The 23033-nt window shown below is 42.4% G+C and overlaps 1 protein-coding gene across 5 annotated transcripts in view; it reads right to left on the bottom strand.

Moving 5' to 3' along the window:
* Positions 1–4694: 4694 nt before the first annotated feature.
* spata17 (spermatogenesis associated 17) overlaps positions 4695–23033 on the bottom strand; it is a 29694-nt gene continuing 11355 nt past the window's right edge. For 3 of the 5 annotated variants that reach the window (XM_085907549.1, XM_085907551.1, XM_085907553.1), the window contains 5 exons: positions 17869–17992; positions 16432–16668; positions 15244–15374; positions 14143–14215; positions 4695–5304 (listed from right to left, as the gene is read on the bottom strand). In XM_085907549.1, coding sequence (XP_085763675.1) covers positions 14179–14215; positions 15244–15374; positions 16432–16668; positions 17869–17992 — 529 coding nt within the window. In that variant the 3' untranslated portion in view covers positions 4695–5304; positions 14143–14178. The remainder of the gene's footprint in view (positions 5305–14142; positions 14216–15243; positions 15375–16431; positions 16669–17868; positions 17993–23033) is intronic. The other 2 variants (XM_085907552.1, XM_085907550.1) reach the window with 2 other exon arrangements.

The following is a 23033-nucleotide window of genomic DNA, read 5'->3' on the forward strand; positions in this document are numbered from 1 at the left end:
TGCTGTTTCTTGTGAATTTCATTGCCACTCGCAGAAAAAAAAAATCGGTTGGCACATAAGAAACTCTAAAACACACATTTCCTCAACCTAACCTGTTAAACCATCGTATGCCTTAAGACATGCTCTTTGCACCTACAATCTGACTCTTCAACCTCATTTTAACATACTCAACTTGTCATGCACCCTGGCCCCTCGCCCACTTCCTCTTTGTGACCCTCTTTTCATTCCTGCTCATCAACTGGCTGCTTCTACATTGTTTTTAAATCTCTTTGGAATTGTTCGCGGTTACATTATATGAAATTGACTTGTAAAGTGGAGACAAGTATTCGCAGAGGGTTTTCCCATTCAAGGTTGATTTCATATTCGTGGCTATCAGGACTGTCTTGTCTGTTTGCATGTTCCAAAATGTGCTTGGTGTGCGTCTAATTGTCTTTTGTGTCTCTGCCATTCAGTTGGCCGCGCGTATGTCAAACAATCTCGCTTTCTATATGCGGTTATATTTGACATATGCTTAACAGGGGCCGAGGGGATTGCTCGGAGTCTTGTGCGCATATGTATGTGCATGAGTGTGTGTGTGTCTCCCCAAGCAGTCGTCTGCGCTCTTGAAGCAATCCAATGAAGTTGTCTGGCTGTCTGCGAATGACAGCTTCATTATCTTGTATGAAAGTGGGACAAATGGAGGCTTGTCTATCTGGATCACAGCAGATGTAAGCATACAGAGCTGAACAAAACAAATTTAACAACTAGATTGGCTTGTATCTATTGGCTTGTATCTGTTGTTTCATTTGGAAGGGGATCAAGTTTAGTGTGCTTTTAAAGAATCAACTCCAAAGTTGTTATTTGTGTTTTATGTGATTGCAGTGACGGGGCAAAGAGGAAAAGTGTTATCATGACCTGCATTGGAATTTATTGCAAAAGAACATTGTCCTGCTTTTTCAGCAGGAAATAATTGTTTGACATTATTTTACAGTAGATAATATATTTGTTTACAATTAAAAATGTTAAGTGTTACCTGTCCAGTTAATACGACTCTTTATGACGATGACAGATTGACTAATTGACTGACTGTAAATTGTGCGTGCGCATCCGTGTCCCGATGTGTGTGTTGGCAGCTGTGACTGGTAAATGATGACTGTGTGTAAATGTTGATCACAGGGAGATGCTCTGTTGTTCTCAAATGAGGTGAGACTTTGGGTGTGTGTGTGTGCTGGGGAGACACTGGCAGATGTCAAACAGTTGATGCTTCACACGGGCCTCCTGACAACTCTCTTAGTAACTGTAAACCGAAGGGGGGGGGGGACAGGTGAGTGTGTGTGTGTGTGTGTGTGTGTGTGTGAGACAGAGAGGGGAAACAGACGTGACCTACCCCCCATCCCTTCCCATCTGACAGGGGCATCACACCAGGCCACTATGTGTGTGTGTGTGTGGCACATCAAATCCAGTGGAAAGGTAATAGCATGTAAATGACCTCACATATGTCATCCATGAGAAGAAGGCAACGGACACACACATACACACACACCCGCCAACCTTCTCCCCCTCTCAAACGCACACACTCGACGCCCTCAGGACCGGGGGTCTCGGCCTCTGTCTGATATCTTTGGGTCAGTTTCTCACACTTCTGACAGGGTCACACACCTCTCCTCTCATTATTAACCTGTGGTAAAAACGCCACGCGGCCCACAACGTTGAAGGAGTGTTTTGATATGTGAATGATGTAGCGAGATGGGGAGGGAGAGCAGGGAATTGTGTGTCGGAAGGAGATTGAGATATGGACGTATGGAAAAACCCAGGTGTCTGGTACGGGGATATGGATAGAAGTCCAGCCATGGAGTTATTTGTGTGCGTGTCCTCGGGGCTTTACCTATCACATTAACGTTATGACACACCGCCCGGCCTCCTCGCTCATTTCCCGTCAATCAAGCAGAGTACGTCATAGGCGGCCAACAATAAAAGGGGAAAACCATCCAATTCCAATCTTAACATGCTGTTCATGTGCTTTGGGACATTTTCCCGTATATATGTGGACATTTAGCATAGCTTAAAACAGTCTCACTGCTCTACCATCTGCAGCCATTTTATACAGTAACTGTGACTTCACACGGTAAGGCCCAAGTCGAGATTCAAACCTGGGATTCCTTGACTGAGGCTACGCCCCGAAATCCCCAAACTGGCAGAAGTCCTTTCCAGCATAGTACGTGTGGCCAGTTTTGAGCATGTGTTTAATTGCTCCCCCCCCCAACATTTCGAAGCCCACCAAGAACCCTCTACCAGCAGCTGTCTCTCCTCATTAAATATGCTCTCCTCCCACTAATGGAATCAGCCACAAGTTTCCTGAGGCGAAGAGCAACACACGTACACTGTACACGGGCCACATACTGTCTGCGTATGCACGATACCGTATTTCGGGGGGCATGCTAAGGTCAGCCGGATGTTGGGAAAAGGGAGTTTTACTGTTAACGAACATAACACAATGTGACAGAAACCAATCCCATTCAAAGTCGTGTTCAGTGGAAGTCACCTCACCTGCACTCTATTTAACCTCAAATAAAGTTCACAGGTGTTCCAGTTGGCTTTTCCAGATGGTTTTTTTTTTTGTTGCTGTTACTCACTGTTCATAATTCTGTCCATCTTGACTAAGTAGAAATTGCTGCCACCATGTTGTGATATCACTCTGCTGCCAGGGAAGCTTTTTGAGGACCATGTCAGAAAATGTCTACTTGAACATCTGAACTTTATTTGACGTTAATAAGAAGCCCTTTAAATGGTAGCGTCCGCTGAGTGAGCTCAAATGTGATGGGTTAACTCAGAACCCAATCACGTGCTTAGTTATAAGAGGGTGTGCACACTTTTGCAACCACATGATTCACTTGCTAGTTTATTTTGATTTTCCTTCTCAAAGACGAGTTGGAAATGATTTATGATGTAAAACGTGCTTTGCCGCAATGAAGTTTGGGAAACACTGCAAAGAGGTGACCTAGTGAGGTGGTCGTGTCTTCTTTTGACCTTAACAAAGTTTCACTAACATCTAGTCAGCATTCTCTGTGCACCTTTCCTTTGCTCTTTTTACTGTCTCTCCTGCCTCTCGCCAATTGTTTCCCTTTTGTTTCGCCCTCCACCTCTCTGTCAGCGGCTACTGTCCATCAATACAACACTGTCAGTCAACGCAGTGACAATTGGCAGCTGTCGATACAGCGTCCGGGGACGGCCGTCTATATTCAAGGCTTCAACTTGTGAAATGCTATCAGCTGCCAATAACACACACGTGTAATGTACTACGCACACACATACGTTATTCTCTATGCATCCACATCACGCTTGCTCATCGCTGATGCAGGGAAATTTGGTTTGGTAGCAACAAAGGTCTGATCAGATGTGGAAACAAAGAATCACCTTCTGACTCCTCCGTCGACACAGGCATAGTCACCACACACAAAGGCGAAATCCTGTTCAGATTAACACCCGGCTCCCCCTGCTGGAGACCTTTAAGACCTTTGGTAATGACACTGAAGCGCATTAGCATTCATTAATTGATCCAATCATCCATGTAGTCATTTAATCACTCCTCCCACTTTCTATCAACCTTTTCTCTTTACTTTTTCTTTTTCACTTCCTGCTCCCATCTCCACATTTACTGCCATGACTTGTATCCTTGAAGCCTTCCTTCATTTCCTCCCCTCACCCACTGTACAAGTCGATCTTTTTAAAGGCATCCGCTGCCAGACAGACCACTGCTATTTTACAGCTTTGCATGTAAAAGGTTAAAAGTTGTACTTAACCTTTACGGTATGTTATGGATCGACTAATGGACATGCTCACTGGACATTTCTTTTGGTACACAGGCATAGTAGTAGTAATAATAATAATAATAATAATAATAATAATAATAATAATAATAATAATAATAATAATAATGCCTTTTTCTGCCACTTTTATATTACAACCTGGAATTTCACTTTACAATAGTGTGTGCTGTTAAGCATCCACATTTAGTTTCAGAAGATGCCACAGTAAGAAAATCCAAAACAGTTTTGATCCCCAATCGAGAGCCTCTTATTTCAAACATCAGGACAAGATAAAGCAACATATTAACAGAAGGCGGTGGCATCCAATCATTAAAAAGGAATACGATCATTTCCTTCGTAAAATGTTCTCAGGCGGTACTTGATGATGGTGACAGATGCGACAGAGAAAATGTGGAGCGGCAGATTAAAAGGATCTTTCCTGGCAGGCGCCGAGAAAGGGCAACAAATGCGTATCTGCTCGCGCGCTCTTGCGCACATGGCATCCATCCGTCTGAGAAATGTGATTACAAATGAGAGCGTGAGCGAGTGAGCCGAGTGCCGCAGCTGGCACGGCATCTGGCTTGGCATATCACTGCTCGGCCTCGCCCGCCGCCTGCACCGCGCTCTAATGTGGCTGTCGACAAGCCCATTAAGAAGCCATTACTAAATGCTCTGTCTCTGCTAAGCCTTCCAGGCCTTACAGCGAAGGCCCGCGGGAGTGCCTGCGGCATGGAGAGGGTGGGAGGACTCAATAGAGAGGAAACATGCACGGGTATTTTTCAAAGATAACGTTTTTTGTGGACGTGTATTGTCCTTTTGTTGACTCACAAACTGAACTTGAAAATAAGAATTACTGCAGGAGAGGGAAATTGATTAAAACTCATTCAGCCAATTCATTCAGTTGTCATAGGTGCATTTTATTTTGTCATCGAAAGTAGTACTTTTCTATTAGCTCTGTAAAAAGATAAGAAACTGATCAGGACTATTTTGGGGTGATTTTAATGTTATTAATAAAATTCATCTTATCTAAATAGTCATACAGCTAAATTGATTATATTCTAATGAGTATGATTTAGATACACATTTAAAAAATTGCTGTACAGTTATATGTTGCACAACACGTGTTGCAGTGGTGATAATTGCGTCATTATCACCAATCTTTTTCAAAATCAAAATAGCTTATGTTCATAGCTGCAAACTGAAAGTCCATTGATTCATAAAACACTCATGTGGTCATAATGTAACAAAGTGAAGCAATGTTCTGACATTAGATTCAACTCCAGTATGCAATTTCTAAGTGAAACATAATATGAAGAAACTGGGAAGGTGAACCAAATAGATTTGTGCTTACGAGTGCTGTCTATTGCTTGTGGGTAGGAGACAGGGCTGAACCTGCTGCTTGGCATCTGGATGCTCCTGAGAGAGGCTGGATGTCGGTCCAGAAGGAGAGCCCCACTGTACGTCGTCATCATGCAGCACTTCTTGTTGAGGCCATTGAGGGCCCAATCCTGCACATGATCTGAGGATACAGAAAACTTTATTGACAATCACTTTAACATAAACAAAGACAAACCTATCTTATAACGCATGCCTTGGCTTCCCCCATCTGCTTGGCCTTCCTTCCTATTATGGCGTAGCTGCAGAATGGGATTTGGTGGCAGCCTATTGGCTGTGATGTGTGCCCTCTGCAGGTTAGACTAGAATGTTCACCTTTTTTTTTTTCTCAAATCCATACTTTGCATCTCTTACAGAAGCTCGATATGGGGCTTTTGCCTTTTGTTTCCCCTCCTTTCTTAGGTTTTCTTTCGTTTGTTGATGATGCAAGTTTGGTTCTATTCTGAATTGTTTGAAGGCCATTCAGTTTTCGGGGTGCTGCTCTCCACTTTCATAGGGTGCCTACTGATGTGTACTGTATCTGTGTGTGTGTGTGGTTTATTTAGTGCCCCTAAGCAAATCAATAAGAAACCAGGAAACGAGGTAATGGTGTAACATGCTGTTTTCCATAAAACGACTACAATGCTTAGAAATGTGCATGTGTGTGTGTGTGTGTGTGTGTGTGTGTGTGTGTGTGTGTGTGTGTGTGTGTGTGTGTGTGTGTGTGTGTGTGTGTGTGCGCGTGTAAGACCACAGTGGCTGCTGGAACTAAGCGAGGCTCTTAATCATGGCTGTAACGGGCAACTTTACCGGCAGCAGACTAATGATGAATGTCTAAGACTGAAAATAAAAAAATAAACTGACCTCCTTTTCTGCTGTGTTGTACAAAAAAAAAAATCCAGCTTGCTCACCAAATGGCCGAGCATGAATGCACACAAAAAGATAACCTGAACCAAATGATGCATTCAATCGTGCGTGCTGTGGATTACAACATGTTCTCCAAACTGATCCCTTAACATTAAATAAGTGAGTATGTGGTGCCAGGAAAGATTTTTTTGTAGAGGAGCGAGGGAGTGGTAGTTGTAAACGAGAGCAAAGTTTTGATGAAGGACAAACTAATGTCAGGGACTGAGGCTGTTGAAATTTACTGCTCCGCGGCTAGCACATGCGATCCCGCCTGTCACTCACACTCCATCGCCATGACAATCATCGTCGCGCCGACGCCCGGGGGCGGGGACAAGCCTGTCCTTGTAACAAACAGTGGCCCCTCCGTGATCTGATGTCCACAACTTCCATGAAGAGAACCAGCACAAATAAATAGACACACTTACCAAAATGGCTCCTATCAAATAAATTGAATTTTTGGAACCCATGCAAAGCTTAAGCAAAATATCAAAAATCGTACGAAATAACTTGCTGACCCCCCCCTATTGATAACGATTAAGCACAGAGTTGTAAATCTATACCAGTGCGCTCGTACATGTCGTCATGATGTACATTAAATGGATGCAAATGTGTGAGTGGTGCGCTCGCATATCATTCTACCGTATGTGTGGCAGAGGAGTGTGTGTGCGTGGAGTGAGCCAAAGGGCAGCGAGCAGGGACTTGTCACGCTGCAGAAGAGATGGCAAAGTGGATGCTGATGCCAGCCCTCTGTGACAGCTCTTTCACACACACATACTAACATGAGCAAAAAAAAAATGGATGCTCGAACCCCACCCTCAAACCTACCCTCGTGCACACGCTATAGCTGTGAAAGCTGCGATGCAGCAAGAAAACAAGACCCGATGGAATCTCCCTCTAACTGGAGGCCGATCGGTGTGTGTGTGTGGGAGGGGATGATGAGGTGGGCTTGCGGGGAGGGAGGGCGGGGGTTCAAAGTGTCACATCAATTTGTGGCTGTGCTGTTTCTGAAAGAGGCTAACCCCCCTGCCACTTGAGTTTAGCACAACAGTACACAGCATACTGGCAGACAGCACACATACACTACACACAAACACAGGAGCACACACACATTAATTGCAGATGAAATGGAAAATGTACTGATTTGCAAAGATTGATTCAAATTCTTCAAGCTGGCCACAGGATGGATTGTTTTTGTGTTACAGCAACACTAACCTCGTATCTAACAGGTGATTAACAAATTTTTTTTTTTTTCCAGAACACAGTCCTATGAAAATCAACAATGAGCTAGAACACAAAGCAAAATATTGCTTGGATGCACATATAGTGGCTATAAAAACTCTAGACACCCCTGTTGAAATGTACAGACATTTTTTTAAACGATCAACATCATTGTGACATAAAAACTGTATCAACCAAAATGATTTTGAAAAATATTTTCAAGAGGAGACGTAAAGATATCTGAAATAATCTGGTTGCACAAGTGTGCACACCCTCTGTATAACTGGGACGTGGCTGTGCTCAGAATTAACCAATCTCATTCATTGTTGACATGGTTTAAGCACAAATGAAGTTAAGCCGTTGTGATAGGCTTTACCGGACATTTTACTTTGTATCCTTGAAAACGCTATAACGTTTTGTGCAACATTGACTGAGATTTCAAGCTGTTTAGAATTCCTTCTACCTTGTCTTGGCGTCTACTACCATCTGAAGAAAACCCCAAAGCGTTATGCTGACGCCACAATGCGTCACTGTCTGCATGCTGTTCTTTTGGTAATCAGCGGAAACCATAACACATTGTCTGACGTGCCTTTGCCAAAATTTCACATCCCAATAACAAGACACATTACTGCAGTGGATTTGAATGTATCTTCTGCAAAGAATTTTCCAGAAATACCACATGTATGGCTGCTGGTGAGAAACCCCAGGGTGTGATGAAGCCAGATAACTTAAACTACTTGTCTCCATTAGCGGGCTCCTGGATATTATCATGTTCTCTGAGGAGCAGATGTGCTCCAACCAACCATTTACCCTCACATCTCTTTTTGTCTCCCTCAACTTCACCACGTTGGCATGTTACCCCTCAACGAAAAAAAAAAAGCTATGAAAAATATTAGATTGATTTATTTGTTTCAGTGTTCCCCGGGACGGACTCCTCTCCCTCTCTTTCACCAGTTTTTTCGCTCTCTCCTTCTCAGCAAACTGAAACCAATTAGCCAGCAGAGCACTTGTAGCGGAGAATGTAGGGCAAGCGAGGAGTAATAAAAAAGTATTGACTTTTCGGCGACTGTACGCGGCGTGAAAGGGGTGCCGCGGCCTTGTCCGACATGAAAGGAGCTCCATTAATTTCACTTATTTCACCCGGGCCCCTGTCAGGAGGCCCTAATGCGTCCTATGCACGCTTCTGGCATGCTCAGACAGTGCCACGCAGCAACCTAGCCTGCTTACCAAATGAGTTGACGTTAACTATCTGAGCAAGACGGAGTTCCCGTGCAAGAGAAAATAATAATTTCTAATCACCTGCTTGAGACACAAAGCGAGGTCGTTCATACGGAGCTAATTTTTCACCTCCTCCTATCGATTTCTACTCTCACGTGAAGGCCTGCTTCGGTGGAAATTGACCTACGCTATCAAAACAATGACACTTTTGCTTTAGTTTCTACTCATTAAGAGCCAATGAACACTAACTACTATTGGCCTAAGTTTTGGATGAGGCTTCAGAACGATTGGAGCTAGTTTAAATCTTAGGGGGCGTTTGCACGACCGAGTTTCAAAATTCAATATAAAGAAAAAAAACGGAATGAATGCCACAGTAGACATGAATAAGTAACTTCGCTATTTTCCTGATTACTTTCTAGTTCCTTGAAATGGCAGTCATTATTGACGAACACGTTAGCAATACGCTATCGCTGATTATGAGGGAATTTGTTGGCTCGTGTGTGATTGTCCACATCCGTCTGCATGTGTGTGTGTGTGTGTGCATACAGGAAGAAGTGAAGAGTGAGAAGCTATCTGCAGACAGAAACTAATCAGTGTGTGTGAGATAAGAAAGCAGCTTTTATGGTGTATGGTAATCACCAGCACCCACCACCCCTCTTGGCCTGCCACCGCCATGCATAATCACGACGACTTATTCACATGATTGATGAAATATGCGACTGTGAAATCTGAGCTGCTTTTGTTATCATCCTGTTTTTTCTCGTACACCCCCCCACACACCCCAGCCCTCCCCTCATGTCTTTCCATTTCCACCAATCTCTCTTGTCTTGTTCAACCTCTCTGCATATCTCCTCCTCCCGTGCAGGGCACAAAGAGGTCTAGAAACATGTACAAACAAGAAATTACACAAACAGCACGGGGTCCTTCTTGAAGCTATGTTCATGCGAACACACACACACAAAATTGCGGTGGTGTTACCATGGATGAGAAATAAAAAAAAAAAGGAAAGATAAGTCAAAAAATAAGACAACATGCTGACTGCCATGATGATAAAAGTGTTGTGGGGCGAAATGAGATGAGACAGCCTTTGTCATTGACACTTAATCCTATCAATAAGGGAACAGACAAAGAAGCCCCATACAGTACGCTTCAACACATAGAAAGTAAAAGGCAGAAACTACACACAAGGGAGCGTAAGTCCGATTGAGGACAGAAGTGAGAGACAATAAAGTTGTCTCAGTTCTCAGTTTAGAGAGCTTTAATGGAAAATTTGATGTGAAAAAAAGTAGTCTAACTATGACTTAATAAAACAAACAAATGTAAAATAAGTATTTTTGGACATTAAATTCAAAAGGAGGAGTTTGAAAATTTCCACCAAATCCAATTTTTGTCAATTATGACTACGATTATGGTAGTGCAATATTTATGCTTTTTTTTTTTTTTATATTCATAATTAGTCACACACAAAAGGACACAAACAAAGAACAGTAACAGATAAAGCAGAAAGGAGAGGACTGTCGGAATGAAGGCGACAACAAAGATTTGGTTTCAGGTGAGGCCTCACACTGCGGGAAAGGGGGGCAGACTGAGGTTTAGATTAAGATTGCTGCTGGTGAATTAAGGACCCCAGCCTCGAGGTGCTGTTGCACATCAATAATGAGAAACTGGGAATAGATGAAGGGTGTGCGTGTGTGTGTATGTGTGTGTAGGGGGCGGATGTTGCTTCTTGGCACACACCTTAGATTAAATATGCACAATTCCAATGCAAAATGGGATAGGAGCCTGCGAGGCCCGAGTGTACGTCTAATCCCCTGCACTGGAGTTGTTTCAGGCGGGGTTAACAGGCTCATCAGTCAACACAGGCTGCTTAACACAGGACATCAGTGCCATTTGCACATTTAAGTGTTTGTGATTGCTTCGCTTTACAGGTCCTACTGACACGCAACTCCCCCCCCCCCCACTCACCCTGTGCTGACTGGCAATAACTCACACATAGTTTGCGCGAGCAAGCATGCATGCAAACTGTGTAAACCATCTACTAGCAAATGCAACAATGAGGTCTTCACATAAACAGGTCGACTGCCAAGTTGAAAAAGAGGCAAAACGGGCAAACGATGACTATAAATAAATAAAATTAAATAAATAAATAAATAAATACAAAGTTGAACGCCCCTGAGACACCGTATTTACCGAAATGCCTCTAACAATTGGCGGCTCAATCACGCATTTCAACATATTGTGAGAGACTTTTACAATTCTTCTAAGACCCCGATCAGCAAGTGTTTACGAATTATTTTTTTGCGAAAAGAAAAAGAATATCCACCAAAATCTGTGAATTTAACACATTCAAAGTTGTGTTTTGTTTACACTTGTGTGTCATGAAAGAATCTTAAAATGTTAATTAAAACACTGCCTGTACCATTACCAAAAGTTTTAATTTTCTTTTTCAACCAAAATACAAATACGTTGACCAGATTTCTAGCTTTTTTAAATAACAAAGGACAGTAAAATAATCCTGAAACATTTTCTGACAGTTACAATAATGACCCAAGTATTTCAGCCATGGTCAACAGCTTAGAACATAACTACACCATTTAACTCTTATGTCAACCATTCACTCATTTGACAAGTTAGCATCACTCTGATGAATCACTTAATTGAGATTGCCTACTTGAAACCTCACACGTGTGTTCATCACCCTGCCTGCTCAAGGCCTCTTGGAGTAAAACGCCGCCATAATGGAGGCAAAGTGTGGGCTAATTGAAAAACACACACTCCCGAGTGGGAAAGAAAATGGCGTTTGGGAATGTTTTACGACTGTGCAAATGAAAGGGCTGCAGAGTTTTACGCATGTTGTAAAATTGTTATGGAGAATTAACGTTCTTTCTTTCCCACGACGGTAACCTCTACTACACTTATGCAGCATGACGAATGATAGCTGGACACGAGCGAGAACAGGAAATGTGTAGTTTCGGTAACACTGAGAACTTCAAGCATTAGCTGCCCCCTACTTGCCCTACCAATATACATGATCTATACTTGTATATCATTTTGGGGTTTTAATTGCAGATGAATATTGCTCTCATTAAAACGAACCTGCATAAATTAGTTGTGGTGATAATAATTCTGGTAGAAAGCTAGGAGCAAAAGGGTATTCCACCTCGAAGTCATGTGCACATTTATACTGTACCAATGGCAACTACAAGCTCAAACTTTGAGATTTAAAGATTGCATTTCACGGCTATGACGTTAATTTCTCAAACTTGTGACGGGTGCCCGTCTAATATGAAGGGAAAGATATGCTGGGAGCGCAAGCAAACACAGACGTGACCACTCAGTCTTGTGTATTTGATTTGCACGTGGTCTCCTAATTAGCTATCCTTTTATGGTTACAGGCGGTACCGTTGGTGACATGGCTAATAACGTAGCCACAAAATTAGTCCGGACAGAGAAGGCTTTCCCAGAACTGCATTTGAAATGATGCATTACTCATGCAACGGGTTGGAACTACAAACAAGGGAACTAGCATTTCATGTTATGATCAGAGAGGTGCAGTATTTGTTGCTTTTGCTCTTTTCAACTCAGCTTTTTCTCTCTGTTTGAGTCACAGCAGTGTTCCTCACATATCAAAAGCAGAGTTTTTACTAAAGGCTTCTTACTAAATCTTATCTTTGCATGTTATTCGCTCACACATAGAAATTTGGGTACACTCCAGTCAAATACCTGTCCGATTTTTAGCCCGTTATTGTAATTCACTCATGAAATAATAAAACTGAAAAATTCCGACTTCCGAGAAGTCGATCGTCGGTGAGGAACCTGTGTAAAGAGGGCAAGGTCACGCGGACGATGGATGAAGGGCGAGCACCCCTTGATCGAAGACGGGGGGCCATTGACTTCCTGGAGAGGTGGGGACTGTCATCCGTGTGATTATGTGTGGATGGCTGCAAGTCGTGACAGGGCACAGCACATTAACACTGACAGCCTTTCTTGCTGTGACACAGATGGGTATGGTAAATAAAGGTCCAGGAGTCATGGGCTATTTCCAGAGCCGTGATGGTCAAGCCAGAGAGGCAGAGTATGCGGCTAGCAAAAAAAAAAATTAAAAAAAATTGGGATATGCTAATGATGGGACTCGAGGCTACAAAGCAAGGCTTAAGGTGATGATTACAAGCGGAGCGGGCTAACGTGGCAGGCCGGGTGATAGGGCTTCGGCTGGGATTTGAAAATAATTAGGAGCGTGGCTGGATAGCATAGGCAGATAATGTGGCTGCGGGGGAGCCGTGGCCCCGGCGCAGTATGAAGATGATGAGTATCAAGGCTGAACTGTCCACTCCATTGGCCCTCTGAGCTGTGACAAAAAGCTCTGCTGGCTGCTGCTGTAGCTGGGGGTGCTTCCAACGATAGGACTTACGCACTAATTACCACACGGGCGGAGGAGAGAGCGCAAATAGAGGTAGAGAGGCACACGAGGATGAAACAACGGAGGGAGAGCAATATAATAGAAGTGGGCCAAGGATGGGAAATAAGATCTACTCAACACCGTCCTGTAAAAGCACTTGTGTTATATCGCTATGACTTGGGAAATACTAGGAAATCAAATATTTAATCCATTGCGTGCTTAGTTCCGCCATAATATTAATATTTTGTTTTCAACAAATTGTTTGGCTGGTCAGGTGTCTTTTAGAAAGTAAAAGGTATGCTCAATCGGACTCCAGCTGATCAGAATAGACTAATACTGGTCCAGGCCCATTTGTCAGCTGCAGGAGACCTCATTCATCCACCCACTCAATCCCCATTCTTATTTATCGCCACTTCCCGGGGCCGTGTTAGTTCACTCCTGTGTCGCTGTTCTCTCCTTTTTTTTTTTTTTTTTGGTTGTTCTTCTCTCTCTTTTTTCCTCTCGCTTGTTTCACTCCTCCTTTCCGGGCAATTGGGTCTGGGTGCTGCTGGTAGTGGGGGGTAAGAGGTTGGGGTGGAACTGCTGGGAAGTTTGTGTGTGTGCATGCACATATATGTATGCGTGTGCATGCTGGGAAGTGAGCTAATAAAGGACGGTGATCCATGAAAGGCCTTGAGCAAAGACACAGTCAATTACCTAATGCCTGGACCAGACCGCAGGGCCCACGCGCACACACTCTTACTCTCCGACATGCAACACACACACACGCACGGCCATGCATACACCTCATTTACGTATACATGGAGAGGGGGCAATGGAGGGCATAACTGGGAATTGCGTTGGCGTGTGTGGGTGGGTGTACATATGCGTGTGATAGAGAGCAGCGATTTATTAAATTGCTGTCACTTTTGACAAATTTGTGCAACTCCAATTGAAAGGGCTTGACTGCACCAAGTCTCTCTTTTCCCCTCTTTTATTTCAAGGAAGAATATTGTGTTACACTTGAGGCAGGAGCCATGGTAACCCCGCAGTTAACCCCAATCTATTGTTTATATATCTATGTGAACTGGATGCATTTGCATGTCAACCACAAAGTATGCAATGGACTCTATCGAGGTGCACATGGCCTGTTGCAATCTTTTTTTTCATTGGATTTCTCATTTCCAATAATGACTTATGAACTTCCAGAAATACAGGAAATAAATAAATATGGTACATTTGTATTCAGAATTATCAACCTACCTTCTGTTGGTATAAGATGGTCTTGGCATTGGAATGTCATTGCTGCTGTGTTTCAAATGGTGGTGTATATCTTCTGGACAAAGCAAAAAAGATATATATTTTTTTTACACATTTATTATTGCGGTTGAAGTTTTCAGTGATGTAGAAGTGCACTGCATCACAGGAAGCTGTTTCTGATATTTTTCTATTTATTATCTTCACTGGAACTGATTTGAATCACCAGCTGTTATTTCACCTGGCATTGCTACACTCATTGAATTTCTACGTCAAACACTTGCATCCTTATCCGTGCAGCTTCATTTGCTTGAATGAAGCGCTGCTAAATACCAACGAAGAGTAAAGTGGTGAGGAAAAACGGGTGGTCTTTTGTTCTGTTGCCAGGGAAATTACAGCGTGCGCGAGATCAAGCTGAGGGTTAATACGAGCACTTCACACATAGCCGAGTAGATTAGTCTGTGAGTAGTAATGAGGTTATAATCAAGTGTTTAACAAAGTCACAAATACAGCGCAGCGACACTTGTTCCATACATACGCGGGTCTTGATTACATGGGAAAGCCTGCGACACTCTTAATAAGAAATGTGCACTATTAAAATAATCACCACATTTGGATGACTTCATTTGGTACTTAATGTAGGATTCACGTTTTAAAAATACATTTTGTGGTTGTAGTTTGCATTGTTTCACATTAAGGTGTGTCTACTATTTTGGTTCTCATCTGGACTGACAGTCAAATTTTTTACAGAGTCTCAGGTGGATTAAGAAAATGCAATGCAAGCATTTGAAGACTCGTTTAAAGGCAATCTTCAATTGGCTGAAGGATCCAAACTAATTACATAATATTTCAGTTTTATGTAACTAAAGGTTTTCTAAAGCAAATATCGTAAATGTTTATATATGCGGCTTTTTAAAAAAAATATTGAGAGGCACGGATAAGGATTAAATGTCATTTGTAAAGCTCACGAAAGCCTTAATTTTGGAAAATAAAATGTTCATGTTCTCCCTGTATAATAAATAAAAACGAATGGAGTCTACCTAATATTGTGGCCCACGTGTGAATATACCAGACTATGTTCAAGAAAATTTGACTCGTTTCACTCACAGTGTGCTACTGTAGAGTCGCAACCTATTCTGAGCCTCCTCCAAGTGTGCGCACGAGGTCTGCAGACCAGCAGACGGCTCAGCAACAAGTCCACTTTGCTCCCACATCTGCACGGGGTCTCTGATCCGGACCTGAGAGAACCAAAGAAACTAGTATCAGTTAATGAGAACTGTTTCGTTCCTGCTTCAGCATCTCCCGTCTCTGTCTTAGTCTGATCTTTCTCCCCACAGGTGGTGGTTTACTGCTAAAAGCAGAAGTCAATCCTCTTCATGTCTCCTCCCGTGAGCTCACGAGAGAGGTAACGAGTGAAGAGGAAAAAAACGACTGAGAATAAATCGAAGCCCGTCTGAGGATGAGGGAGCGATGAAAAAAGACGAGTCGTGTCAATGCGGGAGCAAGATGAAGAAAAGTCATGTCCTGTCTGTACGACGAAATTCAAGTGGCGTAATCATTTAAACACGATTTCTCCATATCTACAATTCTCCAGTGTAAGTGCTGTGTAACTTGTGCGAATGTTTAATTAGTACAGTACAGATCTGGTACGTGCTGTTGCTTTGCGGAGGTGACCTTGTTGGCGTTTTAAATGGAGGGTTGGGGGCGAGGGGCGGTGGGAGGGCCAGATGTGGGGAAAACTGTCCTTGCCCCTATCGCCAAGGGATCAGTGGCCTGGCCTGACCACTTCCACAGCCTGCACCTCAACCTTATCCATCACTAGCAGATAGTTATCACGCTTGTTAGGGGCGAAGGGGTGAAACAAAAGAAAGAATGAAAAGAAAAGAAAACAGGGTCTCTCAGCATTAATTGGACAGAATATAGTAAACTTATATTTTTGTCATTCTGCTCAATGTTTTTATTGTTATTATTGAATCTCCACATCAGATTTTTTTTTATTATTCTCTATACATTCATGTTGGGGTATGAAATCCTGAGGAAGACACTATTGTTCCCATAACTGCAGGGCTTGGTTTGTTTTTCGCCCCATCTTCCAGATTATAGTCATAATTATGCAAATCTAAAAGACGAAATTGATTTCAACCAAATTTTGTGGACAGGTGTGGCATGGGGCCAGAAAAAAATATAAATTTGGGAATTTTTAATTCCTCATTCCGACTACGGCTGAGCTTGGAGGGAAGAATTTAATATTTTGCATGTTCAGTGATGTGCAATTCCGTTTGAATACCATCTTACCTTCTGTTTCGTGCTGCCTATGCGGGGAAGTACGGGCTTGGGAGAACAGCAGGCTCTCAATTTGCTCCTCTGGGATTCAATAGACCCATAAAAACTGGGGAGCGTTGGAGCTGCAGGTGTGAGATGAGCATAGTCCTGAGGGACAACCTTGGTCGGGGCCTGGTACTTGACCTGCCTCAGTAGTAACTCCATCTCATGGGGGGCCGTCCTGAATGGAGAGTTGAAGACCCCTCGTCGCTAAAGACAGAGTGAGGGTAAGAGATAGAAAGCATGTTCACATTACTTTACATCAGCAGATGACAAGAATTGGTAACACAAGCAGAACTACACACATGAACAAGATCTGAAGTGGATTTGTTCCACTAGGCCTGACTGAGCCAGAATTATTCACATCACAGTGATCCTTTTGCATGCACTTTAATTACCAGACCAAAGCTTTGAGTTGTAGGACTCTACTTTATATGCTAATAACGCCACTTGCTATTTAGGACACTCCTAAAATGAGAAAAGGGCTTAAGTAGAAAATGAGGAGTGTCTTGTTCTCAGGTCTTTTCAAAATAACATTTAGAGACTAGTTGATTAGTAAAGGTTATTGACAGGGATTTAGTTTGTATTACTAAAATAAACTCCATTAAGTACAAATATATTAAACTGGGCAATGGCAGATCATGGAACGTGTGTTCTTACATTGATGAACTCATTTGAACAACAACAAAAAACAAATAGTCACTTCAGTTCATTCAAAAAAAATAAAAAAAACCAAACATGTCACTTGCCACACACACACACACACACACACACACACACACACACACACACACACACACACACACACACACACACACACACACACACACACACACACACACACACACACACACACACACACACACACACACACACACACACACAAACACGAGCCCACCGTGGCAACGAGCAAGCTCAGGGAAGAGCAATGATGTTGACCCCAAGAACACAGCATCTCTGTCTCTGTCAGAGGGACTTGGGGCCTTTTGGTAAGCTGTGAGTATGCCTTCGTGTACATGTGTGAGTATGCCTGCGTGCCTGTGTGTGTCTCTTAGTGTGTGTGGGTCGGGGTCTGAGAAGTGCAGAAGGATGAACTGTGTGGGAGAGCCATCTATTCACTGCTGACAAGGTCAGAGCTATGAAGGGAAAGAGTCCCCCGCCATATGCAGAAAAAGAGACAACAATGTATAAAGTAACTGTAGAAAGAGAAGACACCAGCAGAGGATTGCTGGAGCACCAAAACTCTTCCTCCGAACTAAATGCCCAATGAACTGCATGCTTAGGACAACAAAACAAGTTTCCCATTTTGCTTGTCAATCATGAAAGACTGAACTACATCAGTGTCAAAAGCACATACGACATGGAACCTCCATCATGACCAGATCTAATAACAAGGTGTGCATGACCAACCTGCTCGGTGCTGAGTAGGTGGTGCCATCTGTAAGCTTGGTAGAGTTTGGCTCTCTGCTCCTTCACCCTTTGTAAACAGAGTCTCTCTCTCTTCTGGAGCTCTTCAAGTTCATCCATCTCTCTCCTAAAAACAAATGGTTAGCACAGATTCCGATTCATTTCAATTAAATTCAATTTCAATAAACACAATGAGATAATTGTGAACATGGACCGGAGTGTGACACTGACTACAGGAGGCTGATGTATTTCTTTTTTTAAGTATCAATGACTGGTATCGACATTGACATGAGTACCCGATACCCTTAAACAAGGCCGGTATCGGCCCGATACTAATTCCTGGATTCCATACTCGCCCATCGCTAACTTTGACAAAACAATTTCATATGTTCAAATTCTGTAAATATAAGCCTCATTATACATGAGTTATATGGAAACGCAGAAGAAAACTGCTTTATATTTTAATAAATAAATTGCAGCATATATAGTACAATTAATGTGTAGTCGTGGCGTTGTATTTAGCATGCAGCCTTTGCTGGTAATTCCCTGAAGTGTCCTTCAGATGAATGAAAAAGCGGCTGATAATAAGAGGCTGGGACAGCAGAGGTACCGTGGGAGAAAAACAAGAGAACGCTGTTGGGTGGGGGGGTGAGCGAGTGTGAGGGTATAAGTGGGAGGATGATGAATATATTTCATCACAACAGCCAGGACAGGTCTGTCTGTGACATCTGTTAAGCCAAGCTGCTTAAATGGGATGCATTAAAAGCCCATACACAGCAATTCCATCCGGCAATCACAAAGCCTTACGTATTGTTACAAGGGGGGTAATAACCTAAAAGTGGGAATTGGAAAACAATTACTAAAGCACTCATATCAGAGTAATGTGGAAACGCACACACACACGTGAAGCCAATCTATTTCCTCAAGAGCAATCCCGCTCTGAGTTTGGCTTTCGCTCATCAACAATTCGTCTATTTTCACTGCTCTCACTCTACTGTTCTAGCCAACTTCTATTTTCAATGACAGACCTCAACAGACGAATCAGAATATTCTTAGCGGGTCTGTAATGGCGGGTTAATATATTCATCGGCTAGTGGCATTTAAAAAGAAATCACAACATGGTCCCCGCCGCCTTTGCATTTTCATTTCTTTCTCAGCATCAGATTAAATTACAAAATAAATGAAATGTGCAGAACGTTACCCACGCGCATGTGTGTGTGTGTGTTTAGGTGTTGAACTAAGTAGTTTAAGACTTTGTGCATGTTTATGTATGATAGTGCGTGTATGCATAAATATAGAGGTTGCTTGGCCTCCATTTGTCGCCTTGGCTAACAGGAATATTACTTATTAATGTGAAATATAAAGTTTCGATTTACTCTGGGACGGCATGATTCGTAAAAGAATTCAATGCGCACGCATAACAAGGTACTTTATGAAAGCATTTATGTTCATTTATGCATTAAATTGTGTTTGTAATATAAATATACTCCAATATTTCTGCTGTTTGCCAAAAGTAGACAATAACAGCTGTGAATATTCAGGCAGTGTTCAAAAGGGTTTTCCGGAATTTGTGTTCAGGATTGAAAATTGTTATGGGATAAGTGTGTGTGTGTGTGTGTGTGTGTGTGTGTGTGTCGGGCTGAATGGGTGACCTTTGTTTCTCTGCCCCAAGCCCCAACGTTATTAATTGCTGTGTAGTGGACAAAAGCCAAACAGATTTGTAACGGCTGAAGGCACCTCGATCTGTGTCGACCCAACCAGCCGACACAACATACAACCCTCATTAGCCCTCTTCGGCACGCTGCACATGCACTTGGTGTGTGTGTGTGTGTGTGTGTGTGTGTGTATAGAAGTGAATGAATGAGTGGTGCAAATAAAAGGAAGAAAGGAAGAAAATTGGTAAAGCGATAAGCAGAAACACACCATGGCAGTGGTTCATCTGTTTGTGGTTATTTTGGCAGATAATATGCCCTCGGCAATCTTATGGGTGCCACCAGGAATTTTGGGAAGCTTCACATAGATGTCACAAATTGAAATTACCGTGACGCAAGGCCCTAACAGATTGGGAGCGAAATTGGAAAGGCCCCTTAGGTTGGAAAGTTCAAAATGACACCTGCATTTCAGGGAATAAAGTGCTTTTTAAGTCACATAAAAGTGTTGTGAGGTGCCCTCAGTTCAGTTCACAGGCACTTTTTTCATTTTCTTTGGCTTTTTTTCATGCACAGAAAGGGGTGTGATATCCACCAAAAGTAGACTCACATTTAAGCCAACAAAACTTGAGGGTCAGATCTATAACACTTAAGGTAACTTCTTTTTTAATGTGTATAATAAATAAGAAAAAAAAATCTGACTCATCATATTAGGTGTTTGTCATTAAATTGAATGGTTAATGTTTATTGAGGCTTAAAAAAACAATGGCTAACCTATTTGTATTCTTTATGATGAATGTTAAAATGTTACTTTTTAAAACTGCCTGTACAGTTAGACAATTATACATTACATAGTTTCACAGTGCCGGATGAAAAACAAATTGGACTTTGAGGTTCCGGTTTATCTCCAGAAAAAAAAAAGAAAAAAAAATACAAAGACAGTTCAAATATGACTGAACAGGGGAAAATATAATCCGGTATGGAGACGGTGAATCCGGGAGCTAATCAAGCTCACTTGAAGCCGTTTCAAATAACCGAAACCCAAACCGACGTGACCCGGGTCTGTTCACTTATTTAATGGCTAATATAGTACAGCTAGATTTCCCAGCTCTCCCTCAATAATTTAACTCCTGGTTCAGAATGGAGAGTCAAGGGCTCATGGGATATCAGAGACTGAGACATTGCGGGACAGCGGGCCACACTTGCGGTCATCAAGGCCAGCAACAGTGCAACTAATTGGCCAACTTGTAAATATTTAATGGAGACGTGACCTGATTGGCTGCTTTAATTGCTCCAATTAAATGATTCAATAGCAGGCAAGGAGGAGAAAATGGTGTCGGCCAGCCCATTGAAACAATGACCAGCTCAATATATTGAGCCTTTCCCATTGACTTTCCTTTTAAGTGACTCACAAATTGATCATCTCCATCTGTAAAGTCCTAAAAACATTCAATCTGTGCTTTTCTTGAAAAAGTTCAAACATTCTCAGACCGTCCTCATGTCCCTCCATTGTTTCCTCCTCAAAAGTAATTTTCTTAAGAGTCAAGGAGAGCACAGCAGCCAGATTATGCTACACCGCACACGCGCGCTCAATATACAAATCCAATCAAACTGAGGGAGTGAACTTGTCTCCACCAAACTGGATCAGAAAGAAGCAGCAAAAGAAAGAGTGACGCACAGAAGCGGGGAGTGTTGCCAGTACAGGTCCCCCCACTCCAGTCAAGCAGCTCGCCTTTCATCAATGTCCTTGAGAGGGACACGAGAAAGGGAGCGATGAAGAAGGCTGGAGAAAAGAGAGACAGGAGAAGAAGTAGCTGCAGGATGTGAGACGCCACACAAGAGGAGAATAAATAACCCCGGCCACGCCGTCGGTTGCATTTCTTCAAGTTCAAGTGAAATAAGTTTCAAATGTTCCTGTGTTGTTGCGGCATCATGGGGAGAATATTTATCAGATGATGGCAGTAATAATTACCCAGCTGTTTATGGCAGATAGAGGAATAATTCATGCAGCCAACAGCCCGTGTTGGTGGCAGCGGCGATGACTCCAGCACATTTAGTAAATATGCAAAACAGCCTTGCTCTGCTTTCCTAATTGCCCCCATTGTCCCATCGTGTGCCCTTATTAAAGCCCGGGAACTTTAAGTGTCTCGCTGACAAAGTGATAAATTGTTGGGGTGCCCAGGAAAAGTGTGGCAGAGTGGGGACTGAGCTAGGGTCTTGACTTCATTAGGCTATGCAGAAAGAGAGCGAGGATGAATGAGGATGCGTGAGCGAGCATGCTCGACTGATGGCCATGGCGGTGGGGGCAAGAGGAAGAAACAAACAAAGCAAAATTAGAAAAAGAAGAAAGAGACGATGCTGGTCAGAAGAGAAAGAATTCAAGATCAAATGGGAAGACCAAACACAGGCAGTTAAAAAGAAAAACACACATTTACACTCGTACATAGGGCAAATATAAGAGTCTATGCAGTCAAATAAAAAAATAGATCAAGATAAATAACGTAAAAAATTTTTATGTGACTAATAACCTGTAAAAAGTTTTTTTTTTTAAATCTTTTTGAACGAGGATGCTAAAAATAAACTGGAAAGTACTGGCAAATATTAACAAATCAGTAAGTCGTCCAGCATCCCGGAATGGATCATGTGACTATCCCCAACTTTATATTCAAGGATGACATTGAGTCAAAAATCAACTGCATTATTTGTTCCCATGTGTGATTTCGCGTTTCCAAGTTTAGTTGTTATTGTGCCTTTTCTAAAAAAATACTTCTACATCTTTCAGATCGACTGAAATGTTATGCTTGGGGCTATAGTGACACCTGTTGCTTTGTTATGTGCTTGATAGACTGACTGATAAAGACACAAAAATGTAATCATTATATTTAACGCAATTGCTGTTAAATGGTAAGAAAATATTTTTAAATAACCCTTTGAAAAGCATAATATGTAAACTGCAATAAATCAGGCAGTGAATGCAATACCCCAATATGATTACCATGCATGGCCGATCGTCCTGCGCTAAATGGGGACCATTAGTCCAACTTTGAATAATTCATTTGGAGTGCTGGACAGACATACAGTCTTGCGAGAGGAAAGGAGCACGCTGGTGGATTAAAAACCAGACCTTTGCGGGATGACTGATCAGGCAGCCAAGAGCTCAGCGGCTCACAGGATGTTTCGAATAAACGCCCGCACGGCATTAATTGATCACGACCTCGGTGGCACTAAATAAACATGTGATTAACTGGAGAGAAAATGACCTTAACGCCCCCCCCCCACCGCAGCAGAGGAGGGGCTTTGGAGATGTTGACTAAATTAGATGAAACTATTATGATTATAGTTCTGCTTTATTTAGAATAGTTAAGAAAGTCTATTTAAAATAAACCATTTTTTTTTTTATTTCTTAACATTAAGGATTGAGATATGCAAATTATGTAACTCAAGATTTGATTATGTGTACTGCTTTATCAATGTGATGAAGTCATAGCAGCTCGATCAGACCAAAGTTAAAGAATTTCT

Source organism: Syngnathus leptorhynchus, chromosome 3 (genome assembly GCF_054491065.1).
Source record: "Syngnathus leptorhynchus isolate UIUO chromosome 3, UIUO_Slep, whole genome shotgun sequence".
NCBI classification, from domain to species: Eukaryota; Metazoa; Chordata; class Actinopteri; order Syngnathiformes; family Syngnathidae; genus Syngnathus; species Syngnathus leptorhynchus.